The sequence below is a fragment of the Dicentrarchus labrax genome, unplaced genomic scaffold (assembly GCF_905237075.1).
Source record: "Dicentrarchus labrax unplaced genomic scaffold, dlabrax2021, whole genome shotgun sequence".
Classification (NCBI taxonomy): domain Eukaryota; kingdom Metazoa; phylum Chordata; class Actinopteri; family Moronidae; genus Dicentrarchus; species Dicentrarchus labrax.
The window spans coordinates 22620834-22641333 of NW_026136708.1; the positions used below are offsets into that span (position 1 = coordinate 22620834).

General features: G+C 38.2%; 1 protein-coding gene across 1 annotated transcript in view; it reads right to left on the minus strand.

The window, feature by feature from the left end:
• Positions 1-1420: 1420 nt before the first annotated feature.
• ift172 (intraflagellar transport 172) overlaps positions 1421-20500 on the minus strand; it is a 42850-nt gene continuing 23770 nt past the window's right edge. The window contains 20 exon segments of the mRNA XM_051409981.1: positions 1421-3687; positions 5206-5297; positions 6152-6305; positions 7114-7212; positions 7418-7477; positions 7775-7870; positions 8081-8200; positions 8351-8461; positions 8579-8695; positions 8800-8886; positions 9253-9316; positions 9686-9795; positions 9944-10042; positions 13224-13353; positions 15380-15489; positions 15656-15836; positions 16583-16647; positions 17117-17210; positions 17810-17952; positions 19066-19182. Coding sequence (XP_051265941.1) covers positions 3598-3687; positions 5206-5297; positions 6152-6305; positions 7114-7212; positions 7418-7477; positions 7775-7870; positions 8081-8200; positions 8351-8461; positions 8579-8695; positions 8800-8886; positions 9253-9316; positions 9686-9795; positions 9944-10042; positions 13224-13353; positions 15380-15489; positions 15656-15836; positions 16583-16647; positions 17117-17210; positions 17810-17952; positions 19066-19182 — 2139 coding nt within the window. The 3' untranslated portion in view covers positions 1421-3597.

Sequence of the window (20500 nt, forward strand, 5' to 3'; positions counted from 1 at the left end):
TAATCTCTTCCTTCCTAATAAAATAACTGTATTTTATCATAATGTCTGTCTCACACTCACATGTTCTCCTGTGGCAGATGTCTGTCTGCAGGTGTAATGTGAATATAAAAAAAACACTCGTACGTGGGCTGAGTTCAGTCTATTCCAGGCTGAGCCGGGTAGGTGAGTATGTTCGGTTTCAGGAGACTTGGAGCCAGTCAGAGCAGGAAACCTCCTGAGTTATCACTTACTAATGCATTTTCCCCAAACACAGACTTTAGTATTGATTGCGGCGGAACAGTACCTCTGCTGGGAAAGGAGACTGTATAATGCTGTAGGATGTAATGTTTGTTAATGTGGAGAACCACACTGAGGGAATTTACAAGGCAGGACTTTGTCTGGTTATTCAGCTCCTAAAAAGTCCTAAAAATAGATTTTTTAAATCATTTTTTTATGTTTTTCCTAAAGATAAAATCTGTAAATAATCTATAATCTATCATTTGTGTACTCAGTTCATCCTATTTGTGCTCTTACTTTACAAACTGAATCAAGGTTTTGGGTTTTTTGGGGGAATAAAGAGACTTTTCTTAAAAACATCTGTACAATCACTTTCTGGAATTAATATCTAATTCATTTATTGGTAATTATTTATTGGTAATTTCCATGAATCAGTGGGAACATTTACTCTATCAACTGTCACTTTTATCAAATTTTATTTGCTTTGATTTTTACTGACTGACCTTTCGTTGGTTTTATTAGATTAAAATTGGTTTTATGATCTGCTTGTTATTGATTGTTGATCTGCTGCCTCGTGTGAAGCACTTTGTAACGTGGGATTAGAAATAAAGATTATTATTATTATTACTTTTGTAAAGTGTACCTATAAAATGTAGTAGATTATTTTACACAATAACACAATAACATGTCTCTGGTTTAATAAATAATAAATATAAGTGATAATGTGCCATATTCCCCCCTCCATGATTATTCACAGCCTTTGTATCTCTGTATTGATTTCTGATATAACATCTTTATTGATTATGGAGGAAAGCTAGAATGATCAGAAGGGAAGTTAAGAGTTGTGTATTGATAATGTATGTATGTATATTCTGTCAATAACAGAGCAATAAAATCAATCCGTTAAATGATTCACTGTGTTGCTTTTTGTCTTCCTTTGTCTTGTTTTACAGATTGTTTAATTTATTTATAACTATGAATATTTTACACATATTAAATTGGAGGTTATGAAAGGATTGTGGTCATGAATATTTATATAAGGCTAATAGGTTAGAAATGTGTTATTATTAATATAATATATTCCTTTCTATGGATACTTATTTTTTTAAGAATCATAAAAATAAACTTCTTCTCTCACTTGTGTTGGATATTTAGTTAGTTATGTGTAAGAACACAGTGGTGACACAATAAACCAGGAATAAAATGCTTGAAAACTATCTTTTATTTGAACTTTATTAAACAAAAATACAATCCATATCAAACACACAATAAAGGCATTGCCAGAGATACCGGCTTCTGAAAACACACACACACACACACACACACACACACACAGAGAGAGAGATAAAACAGCTCATTTCAGACACATTAAATAGTCCTTCTAACTGTCGGTAAAGTCCCAGTCGAACCCGTTAAAGTATCACAATATATCTGCATCGAATCAGGCAGAAAACCTTTGGCTTTTTATTCAGCGATGCCATCCTGAGAGAAAGAGGAGAAAGACAGGCAGACAGACAGACAAAAAGAGAGACAGAGAGAGAGAGACAGAGAGTGATGGGTGATACGGCAGAGTGGAGGGATGTGTTTCCATGGCGACGGCTCAGGATAAACTGACCAGCCGAGGGACAAAAATATAGTTTGAGCACAGGAAGGTCAGTGGGAGGGTCGTGTGTCCCGTCATCCAGATGTTAATGACGCAAAACAAGTGTGACCATATTCTATGTTTTACTTATATCGATTTAAAAAAAAGACCAAAACCATCAATAAATTGATCTATTGAGCTGTTATTTGTGTATATCTTCTTCCTCTGTGCTCCATTATTGTCCAAATAAACTACATCAGTGAGCCACGCTGTTGCACTGGGTGACACGTTCCTCCATTACCATGAACACACACTGTAGATTAATTAGAGTCAGTCTCACTCACACACACACACACACACACACACACACACACAGTCCTGCTTCTGTAAATATTCACAAAACACCAAATGTGTGTTAATCCGCGAGAGAAAATAGAGCCCAACAAATGCACTATTTCCTCCTGTTTGACTGATGTTTGTTGAAAACTACAGTGACCAGCTGTTTTAGGAATGTATTATTATTAAATGTTAAATGAAACAATAGAACTGTGAGCTGTTTTTAAAGATTTACGTCTTTGAGCTTTGGGCTGAGAGCTAACACACAGCAGGAGATCAGTGACAAAAATATACAAAATCAGCTTCAATGAAAGAGCAGATTGGAGTAAATATCATATAAATATTATTGTATTAGATTTATTATTAGATATTTAGATTTTAAGATTTTTACTGCTTGTATTCAGGATCATAAAAGTAAACATTCAGATGCCTTCAGGTGCATAAACTGATCCCGATAAGACCCAATGTTCTGGGTTTCAGTAAAGAGTTTGCACCACTAATGCAGTTTAAAACCTTTTGCTTTACAGAATCTTTTATTCTTTTTGCTGTGACAATGATCATATTTTAAAAGGTTCAACATGTTAGGAAATACACTTTTGCTCTCTTGCAGAGAGTTAGACGAGGAGATCGACACCACGCTCATCTTTGTACAGCCGGTTAGCATAGCTTAGCACAAAAACTGAGAACAGGGTTTGACTCAGTGACTTCCTGAAACAGTCCGTCAGATTAACACCAGGAAAAACCACAACACCGAGACTGTTTAACCTTCAGACGGAGAGATATCTACGTCCCTGTTTCCAGTCTTTATGTTAAGTTAAGCTAAGTGGTTTTAGTTTCATATTTACCGCACAGACATGAGTGGTATTGATCGTCTCATCTAATTCTTGCCAAAACTACTCAAAATACTCAAAATGTCAAATTATTTAACCTCCCTCAATCCAAAAAGTTTATATAAAGTCAGAAGGTTAAACCAAGGTCATGTCCAGAGTAACATCTCAATACATTAATGTGGGTTTACTGTCTTAACCAGTTCCACATACTGGAATATGTGGCTGATCTTAAGGCTGTAAATTATTTTTAGATTAAACTGCTTTAAATTTGAGCAAAAACATAATGAATTCAAAATAAAGTGGAGGATTAAGGGGATTAAGAAATTTCCACAGGATTACATACTGTAACTGGAAGTGCAGAAAAGGCTTCGAAACAGCATTTAAACCACCAAGAAAGGAGATAAAATTTACATTTAGAAAAATATAAATGAAAAGTTTAATAAATAATTCATTTGTGGGGGAAAAAAGTCGGTGGCTAGTCAAAGTTTTTTCTAAATGAGTGTTGAGTAACGGAGCAGAGAAAAGGAGAAAGGGTGTCTACAATTAAAATCTTGCAGCAAAAATGGAAGAGTGTGTGTGTGTGTGTGTGTGTGTGTGTGTGTGTGTGTGTGTGTGTGTGTGTGTGTGTGTGTATCAGTGGAAGGAGAATCCAGATGCCGGCAGGCCGCCACACCACTGGCTGATGAACTTGAGGACGTCCTGACACTCCGGACTGTGAGTGGTCTGCAGGTGGACACAAACAACAACCAATCACAAAACAGATTCAACACACGCCGCCACTGCTGCACGTGGAAGGCTTAAAAGATGTGTGTGTGTGTGTGTGTGTGTGTGTGTGTGTGTGTGTGTAGATGTGAGATAATGATGCTGCGATTTAGTCGACTCACATATTCGCATAATGTGCTGATTCACATAAAATCACTGATGTTGAGAGAGATGATGAAACTCAGTGAAATGAGTTTGTAAGTGAGACATCAGACAACTTCCTGTGTGTGTGTGTGTGTGTGTGTGTGTGTGTGTGTGTGTGTGTGTGTGTGTGTGTGTGTGTGTAACATTGGCATCAAAGGTCTGAATCTATTATGAATCGATAATGTCTGTCAGTTTATTGTCTTGAGTCGTCAATATGTGGGAAATTGGGATTAAGTTGTTTTATTTATGATTTTAGTTTCAGACACAGTTTACAGTGTGAGAAACTTCCAGTGGTGGAGGAAGTATCGAGGACTCGGTTACACCCGCTGTGTGTAAGTTCTGTCCTGAGTCGAGGTGTAAAGTCGACACTAGAGGCTCAGTAACTACTAGTTAGTTTGGAACTAAATCAGCTACTAGTGGACAATCCATGATCATGGTTACGGTTAGATTTCTGGCTAGCACGAGGGACTTGGCATTGTAGCACATCGTAGTGAGCTAGATCGATATTGAAGCATCAAATCAATAAATTAGGTCTGTGCTCGATTACTGTGTCTCAAAATGGCTGCAATTCATGAAAGAAATCATGTTGTTTGGCAGCAAAACTGTTTAATTCTGTGACATCTAAGTGGCATCTTTAACTATTAGGTTGTAACTTATCTCCATGGTGATGCGTAAATCACAACTTATAATAATTGACGTTATAACTAGGCTCAGTTTGAACGTACACACAGCTGCTGCAACCGGCTGCAGAGCCTTTAATTAAAGCTGCAGTAGGTAACTTTAATAAAAATAACTTTCACTACATCCTTACAGGACATGTGACAATCTGTGTAATGAGTCAGGCTCCTCTGGCTCGTTCTAGTTGTCCTAATGTGGTTCATCTGCAAGAATCCACAGTGTCTGAATGAAAACGACTAATCAGAACCGAGAAAGATACCTGATTGGTTGAGTACACACATTTAAAATCTGCTAATTGATTAATAGTTTTGACTGTACTTGTTTAATTTACAACAAAACATCATATTTTTGAAGCTCTTTATATGTTTTGTGTGCAATAATCTCAGTTAGTAAAGTAACTAAAGCTGTCAGATAAACAAAGTGAAGTAAAAAATATTCTTATTATAATATTTCCCTGTTGAAGTGGAGCAGAAAGTGGTTACAGTACAGTGCAGTGCTTGAGTAAATGTACTTTCCACCACTGATTCTGTCTGTTGTCGGCTCTCTCTCTGCTCTTGTGTACGTCAGAAGCTGTAACGGGAATATCCGATTCCAGCTTCAGAGTCAGTTTATGTCCGGTGAGAGTAGAAACCCGCCTGCCTCTCTGTCTGTTCTCACCTTTGTGGCCATGAGGAAGTTGTTCCAGTCTTCCTTGTTGGCCGCTTTCCCCCCAGACGAGAACTCGATCTTGTTCCTCAGCACCGGGTAGCCTGGAGGGCGGGAACACCACAGAGTGAGGGGGAATTACTCACCTCATGTACCGGGAAGATCAACACTAGCAGCCAAGTGATGGTATATGCTGTTGCTGGTGAAGTTATATTATATATTATATATCTATTTCAAATGTAAAGTCAGTAAAAATATAAGAAATACAAACTCTCAGCTCGCTCTCAAGCTGCCTTAATCCTCTCCTACAACTCTACAGTTGAAGAGGTTTATAGTTTTTTTAATATAAAAAGGAACCACTTTATATTATTAATGCTTTGTTTTGAATACACAGGTGTATAAATTACAATAAGAAACAATAAAAAGACATCCCAACAGGAGGAATGCTGGATGGCATTGTGACCTTTCAGTTGTAAATATTAAAACGTGACCTCAGGGTGTCTCAATTTCTTTGACATATGCTTGTTTAGAGAAGTCAATAAGATATTTAAGAGGAGCCAAACACACCGCTCTTTGTTTTTGTGTGTGTCTGGAATACAGGAAGTGTTTTTGTCAAGTATATTTACAAATGCAGTCACTGTTGTGTGGAGTTTTCCTCCCCCGGAGGCAGAAATGTGATAAATATATTCATTTTAATCAACGAGGCTGATCAGAGAGCGCTTTTTTATCATCAACAAGTACACAATGAAGAAATAAAGATTAAGTTTGACGGTATTTTTGTACATTTATTTGTTGTTTTTCTACAAAGATTGAATGTTTTTTCTATTTTTCTGTCAAATTTCCTCACAAACACTTCATATTTTACCTCTGATCTCTTCTCAATTTTGAATTCACCAGATTTGATGATTAAACAGGATAGTTGAGTGTGTGTGTGTGTGTGTGTGTGTGTTTGTATTACCGGTGAGGATGCAGGGCAGAGAGCGAAGGCCGGTGTTAGCGGCGACCAGCGAGGCTTCATACGAGTTCCTCTCGTCACGCGGCAGAACCTGCTCCAACCGATTGTCCATGGACACCATCAGCACCCAGTCACGGATCTGCTCCCGCTGGGCGTCCTGTAACACACACACACACACACACACACACACACACACACACACACAAACACACAGCGTCAGGGTGTGTGTGCAGACAGCAGACAGTTCAGACCACAAGTTTCTGTAACTTTAGACTATTTCAGGACTTTAAAGACTCAATATGTAGCAGTTAATATGTCTTAAATATTAGAATATCAGGACTGTGTATTGGCAAGAATCAGGCGATACAACACGTATCATGATAAAGGTTTTACAGTTAAATATACTGTGATTAAAAAAACCAACTAATTTCAGCGAGTCTTCGGTTCTGTACGATCTTTCAGATTCAGTGGAAACGTTACGAGTCAGCTGGGTTTGCTAATACTAGCAGTGCGCCTGTTTATGACACTGCTATCTATAATATCGCAAGTATTGTTTGTGTATCTTTTTTTTAAAATAAATATTGTTTCATTATGTATTTCAATTCCTTTTAGAATCAAATTTATTTGTAAGTTTGTTTTAGGACTGTATCCAAGGGCAGAGGTAATGTGTCCTTAAGTCTGTGCTATCAAAGGTACAGCAGTTAATACTCTATATTACTTTAAATGATCCTTACATTTATTTTACATGTATAGATTTATTATAACGTTTTAATGTGAGCTATAAAAGTGAAAACTTGGCCCACAGGCTGCTTTTTGCCTACCGCTGCTCTATATTGTCGGGTCTTATCATTTAATAACTGAACCAGATCGGATTTATAACACAGCACTAATATTGGCCCCATTCATCAGCCTGACCGCAGCGTGTCCAGTGTGGGTGTTCGGGGTTGTGTGGAAGGAAGTCTTACGGTGACACAGAGTTTGGTGGGAACTGGAACCTCAAAGGGAATGTCGGTGTCCAGGAAGTCAGAGTGGTCCAGAGCGTCCAGGGTCCCCTCGTCAATCGCCTGGAGACAGAAATCAACCAATCAGAATAGAAATAATCAGATTGTTTTTTACTGCCTTTTCATTTGCAACCAAACACCTAAATCCATATAAAGAAATACTGGATTTTGTTGATCAATCGGACATACCGACAGGGTATCTTTAAGTCTTTAAGTACAGTGTAGGTACATTAACATTCAATCATGTACAGTCCTACAGTTTACTCACATCACACAGATCCAGGAAGTGATTGAGGAAGATGAAGGCCATGTTCTCCCAGCCAACAGCCTTTAAAAAAAAAACAGAGAACATGTGAATCTGGTACAGAAGGTTTATTTATCAGTTGGTCATGGAAGTCCTGGAATAAAGGATTTTAGATATACTTCAATCGAGGAAAGTCTTTCACAAATGGGCTGGTGCTTTTCAACTTAGAATCTAATCCATACAGTTGGAAAATATACCAGTAACAAATCAGGTGACATTTTTAGGTCATGACCAACACTTAAAACAACATTTTGTCCCAGTTAATGAGTACAGACACTCCAAAGATCTGATCCAAACTACTGCTCTCGTTGGTGGACCCACCCTGCAGGCCAGCCCAGCCTCGTAGAAAGCCTTGTCTGCAGGAATGAGCTCAGTGTGCCGCAGCAGAGACACCGACAGCTTGGCTGCTACGCTGATCTGAAAATAAACAGCACGAAGAAGAGGAAGCTTTGATTTTTAAATTAGTAATAAAACAAGTGTCAGGCTGTCGCCACCGGCTGCAGAGCAAAGCGCAGAGAGTTCAGCTCTGACATTAAAAAGATCAATCATCTGTCACAAGTTTGTTTTTTTTGGGGGGTAAAAATAAAACTTTCTGCGTGCGATGTTTCTATGTTTCCTTTTGCGTACCAGTTGCTCCACTCCTTTTGCGGCGGATCGAGTGGCGTAGGAGTGAGCGATCAGCAGCATCTGCTCAAAGTCTTCATGAGCTGGAGAGTTGGCCTCGGCTGACCTGGACAGGTTCTCACACTGACATAACAAAAAACATACACAGGCATCACAAAAAGGGGAATTATATGACAATAAGTGAGGAATAATAGCCGGAAATTCTTTAAACTCCACATTAGAGACGGCGCTTTTCAGCTCTGACGGTCTAAACTAGATACTGGGGTGATTTACCAGCTGCAGCAGGAAACTGCGGAGGTCGGCCCACATTCGGTAAGACTCTGGTCCATCAGTGTCAGGAAGGCTAATCAGATCCAGGAACAGGCGCTTGTAGATGTTAAAGTTCTGGGAGTAAAACAAAATCAGTTACTTTTTACCACTGGAAAACGTGTTGTGGACTGTTTTAAATGTACATTATGTGATGCAGTTTTCCATGAATGAGTAGTTGAAAGTATTCGGTACCTGAGGGTTAGGCGGCGCTCCGTGCTGTATGTAGAGCTGCAGAGCCTTCAGAGCCTCCTCCTCCTTGATCAGGTGTGTAGCGTACAGAGCGACGTACTTATGGAGGATCTTAAAGTTCTAAAACAACACACAAAATGGAGAACGAGGAACGCTGGTTTTACACTAAAACACGAACAAGAACAAAAACAGGACTAATATTTGTATAATTGTGTATTCAGTACCTGTTTAGATGCTGTATCCAGACATTTCTCCCACTGGCCTCTCTCTGCGTACATGTCCAGAGCTGCGATGACATCCACACCCACCAGCTGACCACACACACACACACACACACACACACAAAAACAGCTTTTTAGTTTTAACAGACACTTTTAAGAGTATGTACTTGAATATAATTAGATTCTTTTATATCTTGCTTTATCACTGAAATAAATACAACAAACTCTTGATCAGCGACAGCCTTGAAATTGGTGAAAGATGAATTATTCTATTTCTTTTAGACATATTTGGATTGGTTCGTTTCCTCTTCAATAGTGATGCCTCTGGTCCACATGGATTTCAGTGAGTACAGGATGTCTCATAGATTACAGTATTAGATGACGTAGTATACGGCACTATTTCCTCAAGAAAATGGTCCACATTACGTCCAGTCTGAACAGAGTGATTGTACGTACAGAGTCCACTTTGCCTTGGTTCTTCAGGTGCTCTTTGTATTTCTGGTCCACATAGTCCTCGTACCTGCCAAAGATCAGAGCAATGAGATAGAGAGCAAAGACTTTAAAAGACAACTCCAATTATTCTGAACTGGAGACAACCCCCCCCCTTTCTATGAGGTTATAAATATGTTTAATTATCACATTGCAAATTCCCAGCATGCCTCTTTTCCTCAAGCTTGTGTGTTTATAAAGAATCACAGCAGTGAATTGAACTAGTTCAACTAATGAGGAGGTTATTTATTGTCTCCTCATCTTTGTGTTTCTAGTATTTATTCTGACTTTGCTGTTGTTTTGCCAACAACAATAACTTTGGTTATATATATATATATATATATATATACAGTATATAAGTGTGTGTATGTGTTGTATATGTTAACGTGTGTCTTTAAACCTTGGCTCCAGCTCCTTGGCGACTCTCTTGGCTTTGTTCCACTCCTCACCCTCGATAAAGACATCGATTGCCTCTTTGATGAGATCCATATTCAGGTAGAGCTCAGCAGCCTGAAGCATGTGAGCACAAAGTTTAAAAAAAACACTTGTATTATGTCCCCCCCTCCATCAGCAGGTTAAAACAAGACCAATTTGATAGATACGATGTGTGTGTGTGTGTGTGTGTGTGTGTGTGTGTGTGTGTGTGTGTGCCACCCACAGCGTTGTACTTCCTCAGCTGTGTGAGTCGTGGTCCGACCACGTGGACCACCTCCACCGCTCGTTCTCCACCGAGGAACTTGATGGACAACTCTGCTGCCTGGAAACACACAAACAGACAAAAACACACACTCGCATGAAGATCATAAGTATAAGTGGTGTAAGGTTATTCATTTAATCCTTTAATATTATTGGGTCATTAGATGTCAAGATAATTGTGAATATGAATACAGTGTTTCCTCTAGGATTTTTTTTAGCAGCGGCGGCAGGCCCGTCCGAACACCCCGTCCCCTCGCACCGGCAAACGTTTTACGTATGAAACAGAAGTGACACTTCGCTGCGACACAAACAAATATATTTAGCGTTTTAATGTTTCCAGATGTTTGATATCAGGACGTTGAGCTGAGAACTGACAAGTTGAACGTTGTCCAATTAAAACGGACCCACGGCGGTGACGATTTTGGTGGAGCTGTTAGTTTAATAGTCGACTTGGAAGAAAGCGAACGTTTTGACAATAAGCTACATCAACACAACAGTATGTGGAGTTAAACTGGACAGCCCCAATAACCTCTGAATAGTTCTACTTGTTGTTACATTGCAATGTGAGCGGCAGCCAGCGGGGGTGCATTATGTCGGCAGGATCATTTAAAAGGCAACCGTGACTACATTGTGCGTCTGCCCCATTTCTGATACCGTGGCGGCAGAAATTTAACAGCGACGGGCCGCCGCTCCAAAATCAACATAGAGGAAACACTGGAATATAATTAAATGTTAAATGTGCTCATTCTAAGGCAAAAAAACCCCCCACAACAATTCTTATTTTCGGGTGATTATACACTAATGAAAACATGATTATTATATTCCCTTTCTGCCAATAGACCCGCCTTAACGTTACACACTGAACCTTTAATTAAATTATTAATAATAGAGCTGCAACTAACAATTATTTCCATTAATGTTTAATGCCTTAATTAAAAGTTCCCATCACAAATGTCCTTTGTTTTGTCAGATTAAGTCAAACATTCAAAATGTAAAATAATTATTAATGAGAACGTCTTTTTTTTGTTTCGTTTTAAAATCTGAAAACCATTATTTGATTATTTCTCTGTTGATCACAAATCATTTAATTGAAGCTTTAATTGATCTCTAATCTCTTATATGTATCTCAAAGTGAACATCTGTGTTACCTTTTTACTCCACTCACCAGCAGAGTTAATTAGCGTTAGTTAATTCAGAGCTACTGTAGTTTTCAGATGTTTAACTCTGGAGAGGAGTAGAGGTTAAGTGATCGTCTCCGCCCGTCAACGGACTGTTTCTTTGAAAACAAGTAATTGGAATAAAACCTAATGTGCATATTCAGGCTTTCAAGAGGATGCCACGTATTGATCCCGCTGACCCTGTGACCTTTCCCCGAACGCCACCAGGAGACCAAACGTTCAATTCTCAAATGTGAATAAACCATCTGTCTTTCTTCTCCTCGCGCTGGTTAATCAAACGCGCCAAAGGAAAAACACCTATTGATCCCTGAGAGCCTGTGACCTTTCTTTTAGCGACGCCGTTCGAACAACCATTCACATTCCAAATGATCTGATCTCTATAGCACTTCGATCAATAACACACAATATTTGCTGCGCACCCCCCAGAACGAGATCTATTCATGTTAGCCACACGGTGACCTTTCCCCCCTCCTCCGCCATCAGGGGAAACGGTGGCTTCCATTATATATCTATTCTATCATCCATCAACTACGACGCTGAATGGGAAAGCAGCTAATTGGAGAAAATAAAATGCTCTTATGTTTCTGTTGTAGCGCCCAGCCTGCCTCGTTTTTATTTATTTGTTTACTATTTTGCTTTTGAGGCAACAAAAAAACCTAACCGTACAGGATTCACTTCATGCTGTAATACATTAACACGTAAAGTGGTTGACTCCAAGCATTTGAAAGAGTTTAGCACAGCATTTTGGAACTTCCTGACACTGGCTGGGCCTCACTTGTTTACTGAAACATTTCAGAAAAACTGCAGAAAAAATGACTCAAACCTACTCCTAGTATTTTTTTAACTGGTTATAAAACAGTCTCAGTTTAATACTGATGCCTCTATATGACCTACATAAACCAACAAGACCATTAGTGAGACTTTATAGTTATTCCTAAGGCTTGCAACTGGGTCGGATTTGGTCAGATTTCCCATAAAAAGGATAAAACAGATTCCCCCGGGACCCCTGGATTGTGTACCTTGGATTAATACCCGATGATATAATCCAAAGGAAGGACTTCTATCGTTTCAAAATCCTGATTGTTGCACGTAAAAAGGCCGTCACAAGGAGCTGGTCCAGGACAGTGGATCCATTAACAAGGGATACAAGAGAAAATATGGGTTGTGCTCTCAGCTGGTCTGACAAGAACTGATCAAAGGTTATAAAGAAAGAGAAGTGCCCTCTTTTTGTATTTCTAATTTTTCCCGTTGTGTTGTGAATTTTGTTCAAGTTTGTTTCATAGTAAAATAATTAAATAAAGGAAAACCAACAAGGAGGTGGAAACAGTACCGCTTTTGTCCACAGGGGTCGCCAGAATCTGTTCCTGTAGCTTCTCACAATAATTGCTTAATTGATTTTCTGTCAACTGACCAAACGATTGATCAACTAATCGTTTCAGCTCTAATTTGTATATACCGTTAATGGTTTAATCTATAACAAAGCATTATATTTTATAAACCCTTCATATGTTTTCTATGTAAAATCTTAATTTGTGGAATTGAAGCAAAAAGCTTGGTTAGTTGTTTGCTAAAACTTTAGAGAATAACTACTTTATTCTAGTAATTTGTTACAAAAAGACAATTATTTTCATTTTCAATTATTTTTTTGATCAATCAATAAATCACTGAGAATACCAAATGCCAAAAAACTGTGAAAAACACCCATCAAAATTCCCCGTACACGATTTCAGATTACATTTTTTGTCTCAGAAGTGAGCTCACAATGAATTAAACCAGAGAAAAACAGCACTTAATCACAGTGGAGAAGATGAATGTTGGTAATCATGTTTGATAAAAAAATTTAACCAAAAGCCCTGAGGAGATAAAATTATCCAGTAAAGAAAAATAAACATAAATTTGAGGATTGTCTGAAAAAAATAAACATAATTTTCTTGCTTATTTGTCCTGTGAATTATCCGACAGCCCCTCAGATTTACCCCGGACCCCCACGGTCTTCCTCTCAGCACTATACAGTGTTAAGATAAAGATAACTGTATTAGTGCTGATTGTAAATCTGTCTTTTACCTTCATCCAGCACTTCTCCATCAGGGCCGTGTTGGAGTCATCCTTCACCTTCAGGTAACACTCCACGGCCCGGGGGTATTCACCTGACTGCTCCCACTCCCTGGCCTGTTCCAGCAGGCCCTCCACGCCCCTGAAGCAATCGCACAGAGTCAGTGAAGGACACAAATTCACTTCTTTTGAGGGATAACTTAGCACATCATCAAATATAAAACAAAGCATTATTAAACAAGTTGGAAACCCTGAATGATAGACTCTCAATATCTGGGCCAATTAGCAACATTAGCTTTGACACAAAATTTAAATCAGAATAATTAAATTTTACTGTTATTATACTTGGAGACATTGTCTTATTATTCCAAGATTAAAGAGTGCAACTTGGAAGAAATTAGGAAAAACTAAATATAAATAAAATAAATAAAATATAATATAATAAATAAACATTCAAATGAGCAAAGTTGTTGTATTTCAATGCACAATGTTGTTTTTACTGTAAACAAACACAGCCATCGACGTTGGATAAATCATTCTGATCAGTAGCCGATTTTATCATCATTCCCAGGTCGTCAAATACAGATGCGAGCAGTGTTCAGTTAGTTGTAATCTACAGCTTCACCACTAGATGGCACTAAATCCTACAAACTGGTCTTTTTAAAGTATTACTTATAGTCAGTGAAAAAAGCAATAAGGAAGAAATGGGTAGACAAGGAACCACCAACGAAAGGAGAGAAGATACAGATCGAACAAGAAATGTGTGATATGGAGACTTTAAGTATTGATCGAAATTATTATCACATGAATATAGATATTAAATAGAAAGAAAGGGAAGTACTTGTTATTGTGGGACCAGTATTATTACACATTAGTTTCTTTTCTGTGATTTATCTTCTTTGTATTGATAAAAATTGGAATTACTGGTCCAAATGGCTATCAAATATGCATATATATTAACTGTATGTATGTGGTCTACTAGTGTTATAACAATTACAATTCTTTCCTAATTGATGTTCTGTGATTTATTTGTTCAATGGGCCTCTACTGGGTTTGTATTTACTATACAAATGCCATAAGGCAACAGTCATTTTAATTGATTTTGAGGACTAGATGGACTGAGACTGATATAGATTGGAGGTGATTTGATGCTCCCGTTGCTGTTATCTCTTTATTCCTGGGACTATTGGGGAAGAAACCTTTAACACAAAGCTGACTACTGTATCTTTTAAGCTGTATTGTGTTACTGTTGCTGTTGTCGGTTCAGTTCTCCTGCTCATTTGGCTAAAACAAATGATCATAGCACATGAATCATTGCAGGAATCATCCCCACAATTCAACCTTTTTAAATCAGGATATTCATTTCTCCTTCTCTTCCTTGTTCCTGATCTGTCTTTTTCATTACCTTCTTTTTAATTAAGATTAAAGCGATATGCACCTCTTAGTAAACTAGCATTCGACGGTGGTTTGCAGATGCCTGTAAGAAACGGGAAGCCCTGCACTTATCTGGAGCCTGAGCTGTAAACTCTGCAGCAATAATTCAGTGTTTTCTCACTTTAACCCTCTTCCTCGTTCGTTTCCATTGGTAACTTTTGATGTTTTCTCCCACGAGTCATTAAAGAGGGAGAAGCGATGGGAGGAGGATAAGAGCTGCACGCTGCTGGTCTGCTGGCTAACTAACGAGCTATTCCTCGCCGGTAGTTTCAATTTGGGATAACAGACGAGCTGTGTTTTAATAAAGCATCAAACTGACTCTTTGTGCATAGATTATACTGCTGGGTAAACGGGGAGAGCACGTGAAATGTTCATAGTGGGTTTCTGTGGTCTCCATCTGGCTTTTAAGGAGTTTCTTAATAACGTAACAGGTCAACAGAATCTAATAGAGAACCCTCAACAGAAAATGTCACACAAATACCAAACTTCTGATCTATAATTATGACTCGAGGCTTTTGGTATCTGCTGTTGCAGCTACAAGATACAACTTCACTGACTGTTTTTTGTTTTTATTTAAGCAGGAAGGCGTCACAGATTTCCTGTTTTTTTCTGTGCAATGTGAGGGAAGATCAGTTAAATCTGCATTTTAAGGCTCTCTGGATTACAATAAAGTAAATGAGCCTTAAAAGAAATCTGGTCCACTAGTTTCTATTTTTTTTTGGTCTTAATCTCACCGGACTCCCTTCTTGGAGGTCTCTTTCTCGAACTCCTCTTGAAGTATGGAGAGCTTGTTGGGGATATACTCCTTACAGATCCGCATGGCATCACTCCACATGTCTGCATCCTGATAAACACAAACAGACAAACAAATACAGAATAAATAAGGAGGATGGTGAAAGTCTGTGATTTATAAAGTTTCAGTAAAATAAATAATTTATTTTTGCCTAGAATGTTTAGAAACAATTTTCTTGTTTTTTTTTTTCTGAAGGCAGTTTGGCTCTTATAGTTACTTTGTAATATTTGACAGCAAGTTCGGGTCTCTGGGCTCGGAGCAGGAAGGCTTCAGCCTTCTGGAAATCTTTCTGTTCAAAGCAGAACTTGGCTTGGCCGACCAGAACCTCAGACACACTCTCTGGATCGTGGCCCTCAGCCACCCGCTGTGCGCTGGCCCAGTCCTTGTTGTGGACGTACCTGGAGCGCACACACACACACACACACACACACACACACACACACACACACAAACACACAAACACACAAACAACAAAACAGGAAAATGTACTTTAAGTATCAAAAGTAAAAATACTTCTAGCTGAAAGTTTTCCCCTGTGACTGTTAGACTATTATTTCTCATTATTACTCATGGATTTATGTAAAAGCAGGATTTTACTGTTGGGCTTGTTGGGCTGATTTCTAACTATTTATAAAAGGCTGCAATGAATTATTATTAATTTTCTTGGTTGATTAATCTGCTGATTCTTTTCTCAATTAATCAATTGATTAATAGTGTAACATTTCAGAAAACAGTGAGAAATCCATCAGAATTTCCCAGAGCCCAAATTGACGCAACTTTTCAAGAAAAATTACTTACGATTATCAAAATGGTTTCTTAACTGATTTTCTGTCACCTAACCGCTTCAGCTCTAATTGTGCAATAGTTGTTTAATTTTAAACAAAGCTACATATTTCAAAGGCTCCTCGTATGCTTTCTATGTAAAATCTTAATTTGTTAAAATAATAAATAAATAGTGACTAAATCCATCAAATATTTGAATATGAAGTTTAGTATTTCTCTCCAAGATGTTGTATAGAGTAACAGAAAAAGGAAAAACACATGTCAAGCACATTTCCCCCATATATATATATATATATGGTTGATATAAATCTACCCCTAATGACAGTAACACTGAGCTACATGTGTGAGCTCCAGGACTCACATGAACACGGCTTCTTTGGGTTTTCCTGCTTTGATGAACTCAACCTCGGCCTCAGGAAACTTTCCCTGAAGATGAAACGGTGACAGAACATCACGATTACAACAAGTTACTGTACTAGAAATCTAGTAGTAGACAGGGAATATGAGCAGAAATCAAATTATTGTCAACTTATCTATATTATATATTCACAGGACTGAGTTGGACTTTTGTAAAATCTGATGAAAATGCTGAATTTACTTACATTCAGATACCAGTCACATATGAGAATGTAAGCCAACTTAAGGAAAATTCATATTTTTACAAGCTTAACAAGCTAAAAGTTTTGACCATTCAAAGCTGATGGAGAGAAGTGTGAAGATAAGACCCAATCTGGGTGTTCCTTTGAGACTACCGCTACAACTATTCATAGCTTCTTGAGATGACTTTATAGAGGTCAAATAAAACAACCACTGTGGTTTTATTGATGTATATTATGTAGCAGTATGAACAGCAGATTACTGGTAACTTTGTGCAGCAGGACGGTGACAGATTTACCTCATCCTCCAGGTACATGGCATGTTTGAAGTGGATCTCAGGAATCTTTTCCTTGCAGGAAAGTCGAGCCAAATCAAAGGCGAAGTCAAATGAGCTGTGGAGCAAATAAAGAGGAAGTCAATACAATAACTGACTGCAGGATAAATATTTGCTTGGATGGGTGGATGGTTTGTGTTTTGGTCCAAAGAGCCCTCTTCATATACTGCATTTAGCCCAGAAACTTCACAGCGGTTCACACTTCTTTTCAGTGATTTATTATCTACGTTCACATGAAGCCTAATGTTCAGATTATAGTCAGTTTTAAAAGCACAAACAGAATAAAACTGCTCCACATAAACACCTCAATCAAAATAAACAGTCCCATGGCTGCGTGGGTGGGTATGTTTCTTACAGAAATATCAGATTTCAGGCTGAACTAGACCCCTGCGGAGAGTTTGTTTTCAACTCTTAAAGAACTGAAGATGATTTTTGGATGCCTAGACAGTTAAAGAAATAACCACAGATTCAACAAATCAATTCAACAAAAGCATGGACAAATTAAACACAAGAGCGTATTAGATCGCATCCCAAGTAAACAGTTAAACGCTGGGAGCTCCTCGCCAACACAATAAAAGACACAGGTCACATTTGACTGAAGATGTGAGTAAATTAATTGCAGTGTATGTTGCATTCAAGTGTTGTGGTGCAGCTCACAAGTTATCTAAAGCAGACTCGATGGCGTATTCCAGGAGGCCGAACTTGTTGAGCAGCTTGACGGCCGCCTCTCCTCCCAGGCTCCTGGCCCACAGGTAGGCCACCTGCTTCTGGGCTCCAGCACCTCCATGGTTCTTAGCCACCTGACACACATAGAAATATATGTGTGAATAAATATCTCTGTAGGAGTCCTGCAGCAGTTTCCCTTGTTGCAGATAATCCCAGAGAAATACATCTGATAGAAGCTATAAAGTTGCTCACAACACAACAGCAGCGATAAACATTGTCAACAGGGAAGCACACACTTGCCTACACACAAGTCTATAAGTCAGTAAACAATAATAATTTGCTTTACATCCTCCAATTAAGCGTCTATAAGCAGTACATAAACATATAATAAATTGTTTATAACACTAAAATGTAGTTATACACAGCTATAAGAGCATATTTTATATAATATATGTATATTAATGTACAGTCTTTGTCAGCAATTATTATATTACTTCTCCCTAAAAGACATTTTATATATATTATATTATTATTGGATGTATTATCATTCATCTTTTTTTTATAGCAGCCTCCACTTATGAGTGTTATAGTTGTTGATGAACACTTTAATAAACACTTAAATCTGCATTCGATTACATTAATAGAGTATTATAAACCATTTTTTAAAATGTCTGTATACTTCTTATAAACGCTATAAAGTTAAGTGTTTGCTATTAAACTAATAAAATTAAGCACCACACTGGTGAGAAATGTCAAATATTGATAATTTAAAAGGTAAATACAATTTAGACTCATCAATTCAGGTAAAATAATATTTTCTACAGAAATTAGTACAGTATAGCGATTGTAAAAGTTTAAATTATGTGTCTTTTATGTGATTAAAGCAATCTTTAGGTGTTGGAAAAGTCCTTTAAACACATACGTTTAACCAACATTCAACATCTTTTAAGTCACTGAGAAGTAACTGTGTGTCTAACTTCACTTTACTGTTTGTATTTTGTGATATTTATTCGTAATATTAAGTACAGGGGTCTCTTGAACAGCTGTCAGTGGTGTTATTTACTTTTCCCCAGCAACAAGTCAAAGGTGGATAGAGAATGACTGTAATTTTGTTGTGTCGAATGATGTTTCAGGCTTTAAAAATGTACAACTACAGTTCACACATTTGGAGAACACACTTAATATCTTGCAAATTTAATGGGATTAACAGCTTGCAAAGCAAACAAAACAAAAGTGGCTGTATCTACCCTGTATGCATCCTCCCACATATCATTGACTCTGTACATGTGGACCGCAGATTTCCACTCTTCAGCCTCCATGAAGTGGTACTCTGCCTCTGAGAATCTGGATTCAGCCTCCAACTCCTACAAGAAACATTTAGGTCATACATATTTAACATAACACATATATCAGGTACAGAAAGGACTCACAGAACAGTACGATCCAGCATTGATCATCTATAGAAAACTGATTAAAGCACATGAGTGTTTGAGTTAGAATATGATCATTAAAGTACAATTAATGTCCCTTATGCAATCCTTTTTCTCAGTTTGAGACAGCAAAAAGGGAAAACTGCTGACAAAAGCAAGTAAAACCACTTAATGATGAAACTTCATTGGAATTCTTCAGAATCTTCTTTGCCGAAACTCTCTGGAGACTTAAAGTCTCAGAGCGACCATATCAGGACAAAACTAATTCATGGGCATGAGCTTTAAAACTTTAAGAATTCAGACCAAATTCTCCTTTTAAAGACGTTCCCAAATAATTGTGTTCAAAGCACCGCGGGGCAATTCTCACAAGATAATCGGACAACCACAAAACTGTGAACACACTCGTTTGTCTGCCGTTACATAAGCAACACAGAACGGTCTCGCTTCCTGCCATCATAACGAAATCACACCAAGTTATAACTGGAGCGTTATCTGCGCCTGTGAGAGCGTTTCAGGTGGGAAACCTCGTCGACTGCTGTCTGAATATTGCTGATGAAAATAGGATGTGCAAGGGGTGGCCAGCCAGCTAAGATAGATATTTTTCACATTTCAACATGAAATAGTAGGTAAACCGAGGTGTTTCCAATTATACTAATTAAAGCTCTGTTCCATTCAGCCTTCAACAAATAAATATACAGGAAGTCACAGAACTGTAAGCTACCTGTACTTTGCAGACAATGTTAGGGTCTATATTTAACTTTACTGTTATTATTATCAACCCCACAAGATACATTTGTTAAAAGATTAAACCTTCATTGCATAACATGAAACTAATAGCCTACAATGAGCATTAAATATTACAATCTTTTTCACACAACGTGACGTTTGTGGTCAAACTAAGCTCTTCAATCAGGCCGCAGCCAGGTGTTTCGCAAACAACTGCGGCCGCCTCGATCTTGTGCGGTTATTGTTGCCCACGTATGCATGACGTCAGAGTACACTGGCATCAAGTCCGACACATATCTGACCAGCATGCACTGCGCTGCGATTGCCGGCCATTGATTCTGTGCAGGCCTGGCTCGTCTCGAACGAGCCTACAGTGCATGTCGGCTCACTGGGAAAGCTCTGCTACACTAAATGGAACGGAACCTTAATTAGTACCATCGGTAACACCTGGTGTTTACCTACTATTTGCTGTGAAAAAGATCATTTGGTTTATGTGATGGCATTACAGAAGCCAATATTGAATGAT